The sequence below is a fragment of the Pelophylax lessonae genome (assembly GCF_965119305.1).
Source record: "Pelophylax lessonae genome assembly, chromosome: 9".
In the NCBI taxonomy this organism is placed as follows: domain Eukaryota; kingdom Metazoa; phylum Chordata; class Amphibia; order Anura; family Ranidae; genus Pelophylax; species Pelophylax lessonae.
In genome coordinates, this window is record NC_138776.1 from 76,932,032 (window position 1) to 76,950,680 (window position 18,649).

General features: G+C 44.7%; 1 protein-coding gene across 1 annotated transcript in view; it reads left to right on the forward strand.

The window, feature by feature from the left end:
- CHST15 (carbohydrate sulfotransferase 15) overlaps nt 1-18,649 on the forward strand; it is a 131,475-nt gene that overhangs the window by 59,987 nt on the left and 52,839 nt on the right. The window contains exons 3-5 of the mRNA XM_082267347.1: nt 2,369-2,708; nt 4,692-4,838; nt 4,919-5,075. Coding sequence (XP_082123473.1) covers nt 2,369-2,708; nt 4,692-4,838; nt 4,919-5,075 — 644 coding nt within the window. The remainder of the gene's footprint in view (nt 1-2,368; nt 2,709-4,691; nt 4,839-4,918; nt 5,076-18,649) is intronic.

Consider the following 18,649-nt stretch of genomic DNA (forward strand, 5'->3'; position numbering starts at 1 on the left):
TTTGTGGGTATTTCTGCCTTTAGTTTTGCCTTCAGCAAGTGAAATGCATCCTCAATTGGGTTGTGATCAGTTAATTGACTCGGCCATTTCAGAATATTCCACTTATTTTCCTTCAAAAGCTCCTGGGTTGCTTTTGCAGTGTGTTTTGGATCATTGTCCATCTGTACTGTAAAATGCTGTCCAATCAACTTTGCTGCATTTGGCTGAATCTGGACTAAACACTGCAGAATTCATCTGGCTGCTTCTGTCACATCATCAATAAGCACCAATGACCCAGTGCCACTGGAAGCCATGCATGCCCATGCCATCACACTGCCTTCACCATGTTTTACAGATGATGTTGTGTGCTTTGGATCATGGGCTGTTCCAAGCCTTCTCCACACTTTTTTCTTTCCGTCATTCTGATGCAGATTAATCTTAGTTTCATCTGTCCAAAGAATGCTTTTCCAGAACTAATCTGGCTTTTTAGGATTTTTTTTGGCAAAGTCTAATTTGCCTTTTCTATTCTTCAGGCTTATGAATGGTTTGTACATTGTGGTGAACCCTCTGTATTTGCTCTTGTGAAGTTCTCTCTTGATTGTAGACTTTGACAATGATACGCCCACCTCCTGGAGAGTGTCCTTCACTTGTCTGGATGTTGTGAATGGATTTTCTTTACCATAAAGAGGATCCTGCGATCATCCACCACTGTTGTCTTCTGTGAACGTCCAGGCCTTTTTATGTTGCTGAGCTCATCAATGTGTTCTTCTTTCCTCAGAATGTACCAAACTGTTGATTTGGCCACTCCTAATGTTGCTGCTATCTCTCTGATGGATTTGTTTAGTTTTTGAAGCCTTACAATGGCCTGTTTCACTCGCATGGACAGCGCATGATGTAGGTTCACAGCAGTAGATTCCAAATGCAAATACCATACTACGAATCAACTCAAGACCTTTTACCTGCTTAATTGATGGAGAAATAACAAAGTAGTAGCCCACACCTGGCCATGAAACAGTTTTTGATTCAATTGTTCAATTAGTTTTGGTCCCTTGAAAAAGGGGGGCTGGCTACTCTTAAGAGCTGTAATTCCTAAACTCGTCCTCCAATTTGGATGTACATACCCTCAAAGTAAACCTGAGAGTGTGCAATTTCAGCCCATATCCATTTCATAACTATGGCTTGAAAATGTTTTGGTAAATATCTGAAAAAAATAAAATTGTGCCTGTGTCCAAATATATATGTACCTAACCGTATATTCTGTAGTGCTTTGGATAGAGTGGGGAAGGGTTAGAACCTATGTTGGATTTCCATGGTTGTCTTTTTACCCACTGGAGATACTTCCCCCTATTTCTGATGGATAGTTAGGAGCCATCTCTTCAATAGGGGATGGAAACGGAAGCAAAAGTCCAGTGTTTTATTTATTTTTTGTCTTTTTAGAGTTAAGAAGGGTCAGAAAGTCTCAGTTTTTTTCTTTCCGTCCATGTCTTTCTGACCCTGACCTCTGTCACCCACAATTCTTGTTCTAGTGTTACAGGGCAGAGACTTAAGCTGGCCATACAGTGTTAGTATTTTTTTTTTGTTCAGCCACTGGGCTGATTCCTCCATCCACACAAATGATGTGGATATAGAATTTCCTTACCTGCCGGGACAGTGTATTCTGACAGTTACACCCACTGATCAACATGTTCAAATCATCTACTTCTATCAAGCAGGGATTGATACACCCTGAAGTAGCCAAATTTTGATCAGTGCATGGCCAAGCTTTAGGTGAAAGCTGCCAGATGGTCACCTAAAAAGTAAACTGACCTTGCCAGCATAGGGTCCCTTGTATATAAAACAATACCTGTACTAGAAGGGATAATATACTTTGCAGCAGCCTGTTTGTTGAAACTCTGCCTCTTCACTTCTACCCAGATACTGCATGTATTCCACACTTCTGAAATACCTGCTCCACTGCTGCACGCAATTGTTTCTGCCATCAAGCTCGTATGTCACTACAGGGTATATTAGCTGGCGGGAGAAACCACAGAACATTGCGGGGGGGGGGGGGGGCAGCAGAGTAGCAATGACACAGAAGTGTTTCAACACACAAGCCACTGAAAATCTAAATATATTCATTCTTCTTTTATGAGTATGTTTATATATACAAGTGAACCTGTGGGACACTTTAAAGACTTAATATATCCTTTCCCCACTTTTTCCATGAAAACACAAAAGTGCAATTTTTCCACAGTGCATTCCAAATCGTCAGATTGTTTTTATTTTGCTTTCCAGATATATGAATTACAAATATATATTTTTTATCTGTGGTTTCTACATTTTTTATTTTTTTTCCTGTTTCCGGCGATAATTTATTGAATCAGATTCTGCCATTTTTTTTTTCTTCCAGCTGTTTTCTGTCATTCCACAGAAGTTCCTAGGCCTTAGTCGTAGCCCTTGCTGGTACCAGAAATATGATGGGAATTACAGCACTGACCCCTATGGGAAAAATGGCTATTCCTTATATGCCAAGCGTTTACACACCATTTTTGAAGAGATGCGGCAAGGGTTCCAGGAGCGACTTCAGCTGATTGAGGGACAGTATTATCGCTTGCGTTGTTTACCCCTCTTTTACATTATTGGGCAGCCCAAATGTGGCACTACAGACCTCTATGACCGCTTACGTCTGCACCCTAATCTCCAATTCTCTGTCATCAAAGAGCCTCACTGGTGGACAAGGAAACGTTTTGGTAAAATGATTACTTTAGCAATTCCCCCATACAGTATATTGACTACTCCAAAAGTTATTTGTGTATATTAAAGTGAAACTCCCTTAAAAAAAAAAGCTTAAACAAACTGTAGACCTAATTACAACATAAAAGAAAGGAAAAGGAGGCGCAAACACCTAGTGCATTACCCGTGGTACTGTTTAAAATGATTTATTAAAATGCTGAATGCATACTCACAAACATGAAGAATAAAAATCGTACTGCAAATTCCCGTCACCCATGTGTTGGACCATGTCCTGGAAATTGCGACCGCTAACGCGTTTCGGGAGTCAAGCTCCCTTCCTTGAGCTCTGAGGAAGGGAGCTTGACTCCCGAAACGCGTTAGCGGTCGCAATTTCCAGGACATGGTCCAACACATGGGTGACGGGAATTTGCAGTACGATTTTTATTCTTCATGTTTGTGAGTATGCATTCAGCATTTTAATAAATCATTTTAAACAGTACCACGGGTAATGCACTAGGTGTTTGCGCCTCCTTTTCCTTTCTTTTATGCATCCGTTTGGAGTTCCCTGCCTGAGGAGAGCAGCACGCCAGTCTTCCCCTTCGGAGTGAGCGCTTATTTGTTTGGCTAATTACAACATAACTTAAAGTTTTTCTGAAACCTAAACTTTTTTTTTTTCATTTATGGATGAAGTTAGGAATGGTTAAAACCACTGTCAGGTTTTTTTGCTTTATGTTCTATTGTTCTATTGAGAAGTTTTCCCTATATTTCTTTGTCTGTCGACACAACAAAAAGTGGGAGGAGATCCCTCCATAGTGAGGGAAGTCCACTCTTACAGAGTTTTGAGTGGAACAAGTGTCTCCACTGGAAAACTCTGGTTTTGTTCCAGTAACAACAGTAAAATTTGATATTTTCTAGAACTTTCTATCCCTTTGACAGTGCTAAGGTCACCAAGATTAAAAGAGTGGGTGGATTCCCCCAGTGGTGGGACAGCAGATACCTTCCAATATTTTTTTTCCAAAGTTTTTATTGGTTTTATGAGATGAGAGTGAGTATTTTCATATCCTGAGACTATTGGGGTTGCATATCAAGTTGGAATCCACCTAGAAATCAGATTAGCTCTCAACAATCCCTTTTTCTCTAATTACTCTTGGACAACAAAAACTGAAGTAAAGAGCCCTAAATGGGGAATATGAATATTATGCTGTGCAGCACCCCCCCCCCCCTCCTTCCCCAAACAAATCACTACTTCCTTTATCTCTCTTTGGTGGGCCAAAGAATGGGGGATTGGTGATGCGTAAGGAAAGCACCAAACATATTTTTGGCTTATGGTACAAATATGTTATCCCATGTGTTATTATTTAAAAAAAAACTTCAACCTCCCGGTAAGAATGAATTTTTTTCCCACCTATGTCTTGTTTTTTTTTAATGATTTAATAATATACCTACAATCCTAACAGATCCAGCATTGTCTTGTTTTCTTGCATCGTTGTCCTCTTACAGGCCTTGTCCCATGCCACCATCTTTCTTTTTTACATCATGAGGAGTTGGTTGCCTCATGTCTGGCTCTTGCAATCACCTGCCCATGATGTGGTGCAAGATCATGCGCATGCACATTTGGTGTGTCTGCTTACATGTTTTTCTATGCATGCCTCCCAGGACACCAATGAATATTTTTTTAATCCTGTATTCTTAGAACAATATGTAAACATACTGTACATGGTGCAAGAAATATGTATGCACATGCACAAGATCTTGCAATTCCTTTATTTATAGGAATGGAATGGAATGCCTCCTGGGATATTTGACGGTATCCAAAGAGGCAGCAGGAGGAGAGAGAAACATTCTTTCCTAGGTGAAAATGGCGTCAGGGGGCAGGGCCAGCATAAATAAAAAAGGTAAAAAAAGATTAAAGGTTAACTTTTTTAAAAAGTGAAGGGTGGAGTATAAGAAAGCTGTTTTTAGCGAAGGTCTGCTTTAAGATTGATTTCTTTTCCTTTTAGGAATTGTCAGACTAAAGGAGCCATTCCACAAACCCTTCCCATTGGAGGATTACTTGGACTTGTTTGATTGGGCAGCACAGAAAATCCAAGATTATCACAGTGAAGACTCAGGAGGGGATGGAGGGAGGAGGGATCCCATTCTTATAGGTATGAAACTTTGCAGGATACATTAGAGGACCCTGCGCTCTATGTTTGTGTGAGATAACAGAAAGTGGCCTTTGTTTCAGGAGAAGCCAGTGCATCTACCATGTGGGACAATAGTGCCTGGTCTTATTTCTACGATAATGTTACCAACACAGAACCGCCTGTTCTCATCCAAGACTTCATTCATGCCTTCCAGCCACGAGCCAAGTTCCTCGTCATGCTTCGGGATCCTGTGGAGAGGTCAGTTAAAGACTAATAAGATTAATAAAGTCTACAAAATATTTTGGACACAAAATTCAGAGAAATCAAAAGACAATGGCAATGATAAAATTCTGTCCTGACATTGTCTTCCTGCAGGAGTATTGATGTGTTGGTATAGTTGGATGAGGTTGGGGGTGGTGGTGGTGGGGGGGGGGGGGGGTCAGCTGCTAATGGACAAAACTATGTTGTATGCTTGTATGCTGTTGCAAGTTTGTGACCACAACACACAGAAAGAGGTTAGAGGGTTAGAGGCAGGCGGAAAATATGGTGGAGTACTTTTTATCTAGTTTTTTATTAGGCTGACTGTACATGTTGGGATCTAATTGTAGAATATCCTCTTAATCTACCAATAACAATAAAACAAGAGCCTACCTGATTGGACACAAGTTGAGTGGAATCTGTTTGTACAATTGTACAAATAGATTAAAAATTGCATGGCCACCTTCATTTCCCCTAAATTAGTGTATTCACACAGCCCAGCCCACCCCTCACCCCCATTGGTCTATAGCAGGCCTTGCACAGATTGCAATTTAGCTAACATTTATTGTGGGTTGCCTTAGTGGCACTGACCGGCTTAACAAAAATTGACTTTTGTCAAAGGAACAAGCTGAATATTCTCTACCAAACAGTGCCTGCAATCAGATGCAGGCACTGTATGGGCATTCTGACAGCCATGGGTGCTGCCTCTCAAAATACAGTAACTGGCACTACAGATTTCCCCTTATATGTGGATGGGGGAATCAAGTGAAATCTTAATGCGTATAGCCAGCCTATAACAAATACATTTATCTACAATGATCAGTAGGACAATACAAGGCATAGGAGGGGTCAGGTCAACTTCTTAAATTAAACAAATAGCATGCAGGGTTTAGGGATTTCCACAATGCTCTAGGATAAATCTGAGGTTCTAGCTACTGAATGAACATGTTTGTTTATGATGATGAGACCAGTACAAGTACTCTTTAACAGATAATAAAAAAAAATACATTATATAGAAGCATATAAAAAACTCAGTTTAAGGAATCAGCTGCAGAAAGGGAAGGCACAAAAATATAAAATGGAACATATATGTCACAGCAAACATCAACAGTAAAAATACTGTCCCCATAAAATCATCTACAAAAAAACAAAAAAAACCTGATGTGCAGAAAAATGACTGCCCTGTCCATTATTATGTAATGTATGTAAAGACTTTGGTGTCCGTTTTTTAAACCGAGATGAGCAGTGATCCTGATGATCGCAGCTCATCTTGGATCATTATCGGTTTATGAAACAGCGATGACTGGGGGAGAACATGTTCTCCGCTGATCATCTCCACACACAGAGAATCTGTCATTGACTATCAAAGAAGAGGGCAATTTATGAAACTGTGATCTCAGCGCTTCACTGGAGATCTGTGCCAGAATTCACACTCCCGGATTCACCAGCCCAGAGGTGGAGAATCGGGAGAGAAGACAGAATCCCAGATAAACTGAGGGGGGAGAAGGAAGATTATTGACTTCCTTCTTCCTCGATCAGACCCCCCCAAGACAGTAAACATGTCCCCCTGCCATATTTATGTGTGTATATATGTAGCACCCTCCTAGTCAGGTGCTAGGTAAAAGCATTGGGTTGCTTTCCTGCTTATCAAGGAGCAGGATTTCTGGTTAGGCCTGTTACATGTGTCCAGGTGTGATTCACTTGGTCTGAGGGAGTGTCCCCACTGTATGCAATAGGACAGCCTGCTGGACAGTGGAAGAAACCTAGCCAGTGACACACAGGCTTTTGTGGCAGTCCCAGTGGGAGGGCACAACAGTGATGCATCCTGGGATTGGCCCTAAAAGCCAAGGACACAAGTGACAGGGTGTCTTTGGGCGGGAAGCCAAGTCCCAGAAGGAGGGCACGGCTGTGTATCCTTCTGCAGCTGGGAAAGGTGGTCACAGGCAGTCGGCCTGGGGAACCTGAAGGTGTTGCTGAATGCAGAATTTCAGTGGATGCTGACAAGAGGAGTTTGGAGGCAACGGTGACTCTGGAAAAACAGTGTCTGTGAGTACAGAGGAACTTGCCCAAGGGTCTGCCAGGAAGTGGACCACTCCAGAAGCTAGGATCAGCAGACAGGGATCAGCACACCAGCATTGAGAATAAAGGGGGTGCCAGTTTCAGAACCCTAAAGAAAGTAACTAAAACAGGAGCTTTTCTAAACATCTTCACCTTAGTGGCAGGGTGAAGCAGCGGCCTTGCCGCACACACTACAGCTGGTTGTCTCGAAGAGTGTGCATAGTTCATAGTTGGAGTATACCACTCATCCCTTCTCCTATCCCAGTTCCAAATAAAATACACAAAAACCAAATCCCCTGGACTGTTTACTGATTGAGCCGAGGACTTAAAGTAATAAGGATTTACAAGTCGTTGCTATTGGTAACCCAGGGGAACCCGCTTTAAGCAGCTCCTACAGGGGTAGTGCTGCAGGGCTTTTTTTCAGCTGGAACTTGGTGAAACTCAGTTCCACCACCTTTGGCTCAGATTCTCTGCTTCATGCTCACCACCATCACTTGTAAATACATAAGTCCGGTTTCTGTGTTTACAAGTGACAGCTTGTCTCCCAAACAGCTTCCACTGAGTGCAGGATGGGGACAAGGGAGATGTAGGTGCCTGGGGTGCAGTGTGGTTATACGCAAGAGGGAAGCATTAAGCATTAGGGGTAGGCTTAACCTCTGTGATCTCCATTTTTCCCTGGTGCACAGATGTCAACACCCTTGCTGGATGATCTCCCTACAAGTGAGAGAGATGGAGCGGCCTACAGTATGTGGAGAGATACTAGAGCTGGCTGGGTGCTTCAGCTTAATGTGGCAAGAAAAGTAAGATGTGGAAGATGGTGGAGCTTTTGGGGGGGAGGGGGGGGGGTTGCGTGTTGAAGTCAGAGCTGAAGAGTAGTGAAAGTAAGATGTGGATGGGGGATGCAGAGGTAAGCAGCTGTGGAAGGGGGCGTGTAGCGCACCCCTAAACTCTGCACTCTGTACGTAATGCACTCCTGGTATTTAACGCCCCGTTATGACACTCCCACTGTTAGTGAAATTTGGCCACACCCACTATTTGATGCAGTTTGCAGGGTGTGTGTGTGTACATATAAATATTTTGTGTGGGGGGACTAATTATTTTATTAGCATGAGGTGGGGGGTCTCCTCTGAGAATGCCCGTATACTCAGCATTGGTGATTTATCGCTGCTTAATAAACGGCACCAGAGTGTTTCAGTGATATTCTCGTACTTTAATCCAGCTATGTCTCACGAGATTACAGTCATCTTATTCACTTGTACACAGATCTCGGCCGTTTTAAGAGGAAAAACTTCTCTGTTCTCCCCGTGAGAACTGAAGTTCACCGCTTCATAAACAGGTTGCCATAGGAGATAATATTCCTCTGAGAATTGCAGAGAAGTGAACTGAGAAAAAAATTCCCAGTTTCAGAAATGTACACTTTTGTGCACACAGATGTACAGGGGCTGTACAGCATGCATAGCCTGCATAGTATCCTCCTCAGAACCTGCTGCCACTGCGTGCAGACGCCCATTGAGATGAATGGGAAGAGGCTGCTCTACGCGGTTCTGTTGAAAGCACCTACATGCACACTATTTGCATTTGGAGCATACGTCAATGCACAAGTGGGTGCTTTATGCAAACCCTGGCACACAACCAGTGGCGGTTCTACATTAAATTGCTCCCCGGTGTGACAGGAAGTCAGGAAAATCTATGGGTGTTGTCACTGACGGGAGATATATTTCTGCTTGGTTTAGACAATTCACTAATTGCTATCAGGTGTCGGCTGCAGAGGTAGGCAGGAAGGTGTACGGAAGTTGAGAACACTTTCAGCTGTTCAGAATGAGGCAATTAAGATCTCTATAACTTGTCCAAAGGGAGTCTATTGATTGCTGTCTCCTGAGGCTGTGTAAGCTGGGGAGAGCAGTCAGATGAGAGACTTCTAAAGGTGAGGTGTTGAATTTTTTCTGTGTAAAGAAAACACAAATGGACATTTGAGTGTCTGCTGTAGAACCAGCAGGGTCTGCCCAAAGAGTAGGTTGGGAAGACTCCTTAGATAGGTTCCGGTGTGTGAGAAGGTAGACGCCCACAGTGGCCAGGATTTATTTTGTGTTTTATTTTATTTTGATGTTTTTGCTGCATGCACTGTTTTGAAGAAATTGGAAGAATAAACCATAAACTGTTGTTTTCAACCACTCCTCGGCTATCTCCCTGTGTGACGAACCCCCCCCAAAAGGGGTTATCCACACCCGCTACCGAGCTAATCCCTCACATATGGTGGAGTGCCGCGGGCAGTTAAAGTAAACCCAAAAAAATGGAGGAAATACTGAAACAACTGATTATATCGAATGCAGCCCAACAGCAGGCAAATGCAGCTCAACAGCAGGCAAATGCGGATTTTCAGCGGAGCTTTGCAGCTCAACAACAAGCTCACCGAGAGGCCATTGAAGGCGTGGAACAGGGACACCAGCAGCAAATGGAGGCCATTGTGAAACAGCTTCAGAGACAGCAGACCGAGGTTGGGAGTCAGGCCAGTAACATACCGACTTTTCGGGTAAACCACTTATTGCCAAAGATGACTACAGATGAGGACCCTGAGATGTTTCTGACCACGTTTGAAAGAACAGCGGAGAAAGAGAGTTGGCCTAAAGAACAGTGGGCTGGACTAGTGGCCCCCCTATTAGCTGGAGAAGCCCAAAAGGCATATTTTGACTTGGAACTTGCAGATGCAAAAAACTATGATCGATTAAAAGTGGAAATATTGGCACGTTTTGGGGTAACCTTGGATGTCCGTGCTCAGCGGGTCCACAATTGGAGTTATCAGCTGAAGAAACCACCCCGGTCGCAGATGTATGACCTCATCCATTTGGCTAAGAAATGGCTGCAGCCAGAAATTCTGTCCGGACCAGAAATTTTGGAGCGAGTAGTCATGGACAAATTTCTTAGGTCTCTTCCTAACACCCTGCAGAAATGGGTAAGCCATGGTGGTCCGGAAACCGCAGACAAATTAGTAGACCTGGTCGAAAGGTACCTAACAACTGAGAATTTGACCTCTTTTTCCAGAGATGCACAGACTTTTCACCCCAAGACCAGACCCTCCCCACCTATAAGTAAGACTGCGTCAGGGGATGGGGGTGGAGAGAGGATCCAAAGAGCAACTCGAGGTGTTAGTAGGACTACTACTAATGTTTGGCGAGAGCGACCTGGAAGACCCATCCCACAGGAGAGGACTGGAAGGTTGATTTGTTACCGTTGCCGGGAAGAGGGACATGTAGCAGCAGTTTGCCCAGCGGTTTGCCCAGTGGATGATGAACCCATGCATTGTGACTTTCTGACAGAGAGACGACAGTCTTTTTTTGCAACCACATACACTGCAGTAAAGGGGAATGAGAAACCTTTATATAGAATGTGTTTAGATGGTAAAGATGTTGTGGTATTGTTGGATTCAGGTAGCCTGGTTACCTTAGTGAGAAGTGATCTAGTGGTGAAAAAAAACGTACATCCTAGGAAAATGGCGGTAGTTTGTGTACATGGGGACACTCGAGAATATCCGGTGACTACAGTTTCCTTTGAAACCTCCCTCGGTAACTTGTGTCACCAAGTGGGTTTAGTTCCCAAACTGCCACATGACGCCATTGTGGGAAGGGATTTCCCAAAATTCTGGGAACTCTGGGATTGCCCAGATTCCCCAGTAGGTGGTTCTTCTGAGCCTGAACCATCTACTCCAGAATCCTCTAACTGTGAGGATTATCCTGAGTTTCCGTGCTCAGTCTTAGCCGGGGAAACACCAGTCCCTAGGGAGGAGCCTGCTACCTCAGAAGAGGAACAGCGGCCGTTAGGGTTGGATGACCTTAAAGTGCACCGAGAAAATTTTATCACTGAGCAATTGAGGGACCCCACATTGCTAAGAGCCCGGGAGAATGTAGTGAAGATAGATGGGGAGCTAGTTAACCCTGACGAGAGGATTGCCCTCCCTTACTTCATTATTGAGAGGGACCTCTTATATCGAGTGTCACAGAGGATAGAGAACACTGTTGAGCAACTGGTAGTGCCTAAACCGTACCGCAAGATGGTTTTGGAACTGGCCCATGGGCACATTCTTGGGGGACATTTGGGAGCAGAAAAAACCCGGGAGAGAATCACCCAGAGGTTTTATTGGCCTGGGATCACTAAGGAAGTGGAATTGTACTGCTCTTCCTGTCCAGTGTGTCAGATTAATGCACCCATGCCCCATTTCCGTAGTCCTTTGGTACCCCTGCCCATTATCGAGGTTCCTTTTGAGAGGATCGCCATGGATTTGGTTGGGCCCTTACTGAAGTCCACAAGAGGGCACCAGCACATCTTGGTGATAATGGATTATGCCACCCGTTACCCAGAAGCGATTCCTCTCCGAAATACCTCTGCTAAAACCATAGCCAAGGAGTTATTTCAAGTTGTCACCCGGGTGGGTCTACCTAAGGAAATCCTAACTGACCAGGGCACCCCGTTTATGTCCAGGGTGACAAGAGAACTTTGTAAACTCCTGAAAGTGACCCAGTTACGTACCTCAGTATATCACCCTCAAACAGATGGGTTAGTGGAGAGGTTTAATAAAACGTTAAAACAAATGTTGAGGAAGGTGGTGGATAAAGACGGAAAGAATTGGGATTATCTGCTCCCTTATCTGATGTTTGCCATAAGAGAGGTTCCCCAATCATCCACAGGGTTCTCTCCGTTTGAGTTGCTGTATGGGAGGCACCCCCGGGGCCTACTTGACATTGCCAGGGAAACATGGGAGAGTGAGAGTTCCCCTCATCGAAGTGTGATTGAGCATGTTGCCCAAATGCAAGATAGAATTGCCCAAGTGATGCCGATTGTGAAGGCACATTTAGCCCAAGCCCAGTTGGCTCAACAAAGGATTTACAATCGTGGGGCCCAGGTCCGTTCTTTTGCACCTGGTGATAGGGTGTTGGTGTTGGTCCCCACGGTCGAAAGTAAATTCCTAGCCAAATGGCAGGGGCCCTATGAAGTATTGGAGAAAATAGGGATGGTGAATTATAAAATTAGCCAACCAGGAAGACGAAAACCTGAGCAGCTCTATCACGTGAACTTGTTAAAACCATGGAAGGATAGAGAGTCCTTGGTCGCTGAGACTACCCGAGTTTCTGCTCCAGTTCACCTGGCTGTCCCTGAAGTTGGGATAGCAGAGACTCTGTCCAAACTTCAGAAACAGGAGGTTAAAGAATTTGTGCTCCGTAATAGGGAGAAGTTTTCAGACCTGCCAGGTTGGGTCTCGGGAGTTAAACATGACATTATCACCACCCCAGGGGATAAGGTCAAGTTAAAGCCTTATAGAATTCCAGAAGCCCGGCGAGATGCCATTCGCCAGGAAGTAAAAAAAATGCTTGAGTTGGGGGTGATAGAAGAGTCAAATAGTGATTGGTCCAGTCCCATTGTCTTAGTGCCCAAACCAGATGGAAGTTGGCGGTTTTGTAATGATTTTCGCCGCCTGAATAAAATCACTAAGTTTGACACCTATCCTATGCCCCGCATAGATGAACTAATTGATCGCCTAGGCACTGCCCGGTACATGACCACGTTAGACCTTACCAAGGGTTATTGGCAAATTCCTCTCTCGGGGTCGGCCAGGGAAAAAACAGCATTTGTAACTCCAGACGGATCTTTCCAATATCGGAGGATGCCTTTTGGGTTACAGAATGCTCCTGCCACATTCCAACGCACCATGGATAAGACCCTTCGGCCTCATCTAGCCTATGCTGCTGCATACCTCGATGACGTGGTCATTCACAGTGAGGATTGGGACTCACACTTACCAAAAGTTCAGGCTGTGTTGGATTCCATCTGGAAAGCTGGGTTTACAGCCAATCCAAAAAAATGTACCATTGGGCTAGAAGAGGCGAAGTATCTGGGGTATACCATTGGTAGAGGTCTAATCAAGCCCCAAATAAACAAAGTTGAAGCTATTAAGGATTGGCCACGTCCCACCAGCAAGAAACAGGTTCGTGCATTTTTGGGGATTGCAGGTTATTATCGCCGTTTTATTCCCCATTTTGCCTCACAGGCTGCTTCCCTGACCAATCTGACCAAAGGGAAGGAGTCTGTCATGATCAAATGGACTCCCGAGGCAGAAACAGCTTTTCAGGCTTTAAAACAGGCCTTATGTAGCCAGCCAGTTTTAAAGTCGCCTGATTTTTCACGAGACTTTGTGGTCCAGACAGATGCATCAAATGTGGGTTTAGGAGCTGTACTGTCACAGATTATCAATGGGGAAGAACACCCTGTTATGTACCTCAGCCGAAAGTTGAAGGCCCATGAAGAGAATTATGCCACCATTGAGAAAGAGTGTTTGGCGGTGAAATGGGCCTTGGATTCTCTCCGATACTACCTCCTGGGTAGACAGTTTGAACTGGTGACGGATCACGCCCCATTGAAGTGGATGGCACAGAACAAGGAGACCAATAGGAGAATAAATAGGTGGTTTCTGGCCCTTCAGGAATTTAGTTTTGTGGTAACGCATCGCCCCGGTGTTCAAATGGGGAATGCAGATGGTTTGTCCCGTGCACATGCGTGCCTGTCAACCTGTGTCCCAACCCTAGGGTTGAAACAAGAGGGGGGGGTATGTGACAGGAAGTCAGGAAAATCTATGGGTGTTGTCACTGACGGGAGATATATTTCTGCTTGGTTTAGACAATTCACTAATTGCTATCAGGTGTCGGCTGCAGAGGTAGGCAGGAAGGTGTACGGAAGTTGAGAACACTTTCAGCTGTTCAGAATGAGGCAATTAAGATCTCTATAACTTGTCCAAAGGGAGTCTATTGATTGCTGTCTCCTGAGGCTGTGTAAGCTGGGGAGAGCAGTCAGATGAGAGACTTCTAAAGGTGAGGTGTTGAATTTTTTCTGTGTAAAGAAAACACAAATGGACATTTGAGTGTCTGCTGTAGAACCAGCAGGGTCTGCCCAAAGAGTAGGTTGGGAAGACTCCTTAGATAGGTTCCGGTGTGTGAGAAGGTAGACGCCCACAGTGGCCAGGATTTATTTTGTGTTTTATTTTATTTTGATGTTTTTGCTGCATGCACTGTTTTGAAGAAATTGGAAGAATAAACCATAAACTGTTGTTTTCAACCACTCCTCGGCTATCTCCCTGTGTGACGAACCCCCCCCAAAAGGGGTTATCCACACCCGCTACCGAGCTAATCCCTCACACCGGGCAAGACTCCCTCCCGGCGCCCCCCCCCCCAAAAAAAAATAACATGACAACATAACAATAAATGCAGAGTGCCACGGCATTGCCCCCAATAAATGCAGAGTGCCACAGCAATGCCCCCAATAAATGCAGAGTGCCACAGCATTGTTGCCCCCAATAAATGCAGAGTGCCACAGCATTGTTGCCCCCTTTAATGCAGAGTGCCACAGCAATGCCCCCTTTAATGCAGAGTGCCACAGCAATGCCCCCTTTAATGCAGAGTGCCACAGCAATGCCCCCTTTAATGCAGAGTGCCACAGCAATGCCCCCTTTAATGCAGAATGCCACAGCAATGCCCCCTTTAAAAAAACTTCTAAAGCGCAGGCAGAAGAAAAACTAGCTCAGTCTATGAAAAAGGGGGATAAGACATTCTTCAGATATATAAATGAAAAAAGGAAATTAAAACAAGGAATAACTAAATTAAAAACAAAGGACGGAAGGTATGTAGAAGAGAATAAAGGGCTAGCCGACTGCCTTAATGAATACTTCTGTTCAGTTTTTACAGAAGAAAAAGAAGGAAAAGGACCTCCACTTGAAAGGATGACTAATGAATCGTTTGATGCATGTGTCTTCACAGAGGAAGACGTTCTAAGATTGCTGTCTAAAGTGAAGACAAATAAGTCACAGGGTCCTGATGAGATACACCCAAAATTATTAAAAGAGCTTAGTGGTGAGCTGGCAAAACCATTAACAGATTTATTTAACCAATCATTAGTAACAGGAGTCGTCCCGGAAGATTGGAAATTGGCAAATGTCGTGCCCATTCACAAGAAAGGTAGTAGGGAGGAATCGAGCAACTATAGACCAGTGAGTCTGACATCAATAGTAGGCAAATTAATGGAAACCTTATTTAAGGATAGAATTGTGGAACATCTTAAATCCCATGGATTGCAAGATGAAAAACAACATGTGTTTACTTCAGGGAGATCATGTCAAACAAATCTTATAGATTTTTTTGACTGGGTGACTAAAATAATAGACGGTGGAGGTGCAGTAGACATTGCATATCTAGATTTTAGTAAGGCTTTTGACACTGTTCCACATAGAAGACTTATCAATAAACTACAGTCATTGAGCATGGACTCCCATATTGTTGAGTGGATTAGGCAGTGGCTGAGTGACAGACAACAGAGGGTTGTAGTCAATGGAGAACATTCAGAACAAGGTCATGTTACCAGTGGGGTACCTCAGGGATCTGTACTGGGACCAATTTTGTTTAATATCTTCATAAGTGATATTGCAAAAGGCCTCGATGGTAAGGTTTGTCTTTTTGCTGATGACACAAAGATATGTAACAGGGTTGATGTTCCTGGAGGGAAACGCCAAATGGAAAAGGATTTAGGAAAACTAAAAGAATGGTCAGAACTCTGGCAACTGAAATTTAATGTGGATAAGTGCAAGATAATGCACCTGGGGCGTAAAAACCCAAGGGCAGAATATAGAATATTTGACACAGTCCTGACCTCAGTATCTGAGGAAAGGGATTTAGGAGTAATTATTTCAGAAGACTTAAAGGTGGGAAGACAATGTAATAGAGCAGCACGAAATGCCAGCAGAATGCTTGGATGTATAGGGAGAGGTATAAGCAGTAGAAAGAGAGAAGTGCTTATGCCGCTGTACAGAACACTGGTGAGACCTCACTTGGAGTATTGTGCGCAGTACTGGAGGCCATATCTCCAGAAGGATATAGATACTCTAGAGAGAGTTCAGAGAAGAGCTACTAAACTAGTGCATGGATTGCAGGAAAAAACTTACCAGGAAAGGTTAAAGGACCTTAACATGTATAGCTTGGAAGAAAGAAGAGACAGAGGGGATATGATAGAAACTTTTAAATACATAAAGGGAATCAACTCGGTAAAGGAGGAGAGCATATTTAAAAGAAGAAAAACTACCACAAGAGGACACCTTTTTAAACTAGAGGGGCAAAGGTTTAAAAGTAATATGAGGAAGTATTACTTTACTGAGAGAGTAGTGGATGCATGGAATAACCTTCCTGCAGAAGTGGTAGCTGCAAATACAGTGAAGGAGTTTAAGCATGCATGGGATAGGCATAAGGCTATCCTTCATATAAGATAGGGCCAGGGACTATTCATAGGATTCAGATATATTGGGCAGACTAGATGAGCCAAATGGTTCTTATCTGCCGACACATTCTATGTTTCTATGTTTCTTTAATGCAGAGCGCCACAGCAATGCCCCTTTTAATGCAGAGTGCCACAGCAATCCCCCCTTTAATGCAGAGTGCCACAGCAATGCCCCCTTTAATGCAGAGCGCCACAGCAATGCCCCCTTTAATGCAGAGTGCCACAGCAATGCCCCTTTTAATGCAGAGTGCCACAGCAATGCCCCCTTTAATGCAGAGTGCCACAGCAATGCCCCTTTTAATGCAGAGTGCCACAGCAATGCCCCCTTTAATGCAGAGTGCCACAGCAATGCCCCCTTTAATGCAGAGTGCCACAGCAATGCCTCCTTTAATGCAGAGCGCCACAGCAATGCCCCTTTTAATGCAGAGTGCCACAGCAATGCCCCCTTTCAATGTAGAGATGCCACAGCATTGCCCCCTTTAATGCTGAGTGCCACAGCATTGCCCCCTTTAATGCAGAGTGCCACAGCAATGCCCCCTTTCAATGTAGAGATGCCACAGCATTGCCCCCTTTAATGCAGAGTGCCACAGAATTGCCCCCTTTAATGCAGAGTGCCACAGCAATGCCCCTTTTAATGCAGAGTGCCACAGCAATGCCCCCTTTAATGCAGAGTGCCACAGCAATGCCCCCTTTAATGCAGAGCGCCACAGCAATGCCCCTTTTAATGCAGAGTGCCACAGCATTGCCCCCTTTAATGCAGACTGCCACAGCAATGCCCCCTTTCAATGTAGAGATGCCATGCCAGAGTGCCACTTTTCAATGCAGAGCGGCAGCGTTCCCCCCGCGAGACCCGTCCGTGCACTTACCTTCACTTCTCTTCACGTCTCTTCAGTCCTCCCGCGGCGCCTCCTCCTCGGCCAATGGCGCGAGGTTTGCCTTTCGGCCAATCAGGAAGCGGGAGGACCCACTCCCTGATTGGCCAGGAGGAGGATCAGTGTGACAATAGCGAATTTTCATTCGCTATTGTCACACAATGGGCGGGCTCGGGGGGAGCAATGCTCTGCTCCTCGGCTCGGCTGCGGCGGTTTTAGGCATGGGCGAACGGGGTTGGGGCGGTCCGGTACCATTTGATCCACGGACCGGTACCGGTCCGCGGCCCGGGTATGCCGCCCCCCACGTGTTATGAAAAACTGCCCCGTTCGCCCGTGCCTAAAACCGCCACTGCACACAACTGCTTACAGCAGCCTTTTCCCATTCATTTCGTGGGCAGCTGTACTTAGCGACACTGGGTCCTGGGGGAGGCATTATGCAGGCTATGCATGCTGTAGGGCCCCTGTACAGCTGTGTGCATTGTGATATTTTGGGGATTTTGCTCAAGCTGTAGTACTTTCCACTGAGTTCAGATCAGGAAATACTGTTACCGTGCTTGTGGACAACTGGTATTTAAAGGAGAAGTTCAAACACCACTTACAGCATTCCCCTCGGAGGGGTTTCTATCATCCATTCAAAACACAAAAGCAAAAGGACATTAAAGTAGAACTATAGGCACATTTTATCTTCGATTTGGAGTAAGGGAGGGTTATATCCCCTGTCAGATTTTTATTTTTTTTTGCCATCTGTGTCCCATTTGCGTAGATTTTCTTTCACTTCTTGTCCCATAGCCAAACAGAAAGTGAGAATAAAATCCATGCGAATTAAGGGAATTAGTTAGGGACCAAATCGTCCCCATTGGAAGATTTCCCCTTTATTATTTTTCTGGGGTCAACCCAAAATTTGTGATTTTCTTTTCCTTTCACTTTCAATGATAATGGTAAGCAGGACAAATAGAGTGAATCTCTGTGACAGGGACGCAGACAGCAATAAAAAATGACAAGAGGTCTAATCCCTCTCCACTCTGTCCAAAACTCCCAAAAAAGTTTTGCATTTAGTTATACTTTAAGCCTTCTGGCTTCTTCATGCAGTATCATTGCTCTGGTCTCAAGCTTCAGCCTTTTGTCTCTTCCTTCAGACCATCTCACAGCACCACTGTGCTCATGTACAGTGTACCTCTCTCACAGCTCCCTGCTGGTCTGGCCTACTCCCCGGAACTCTGGGCCGGGGATCTCCCATCTACTTGGTGGAGCCCCAACTCAATATAAAGGTTGTGCAAACCTGCACACAAAGCCTGCTGGTCCACAGTAAAACCTGGACCCAGGGTTAGAGGCTTCTTTCCT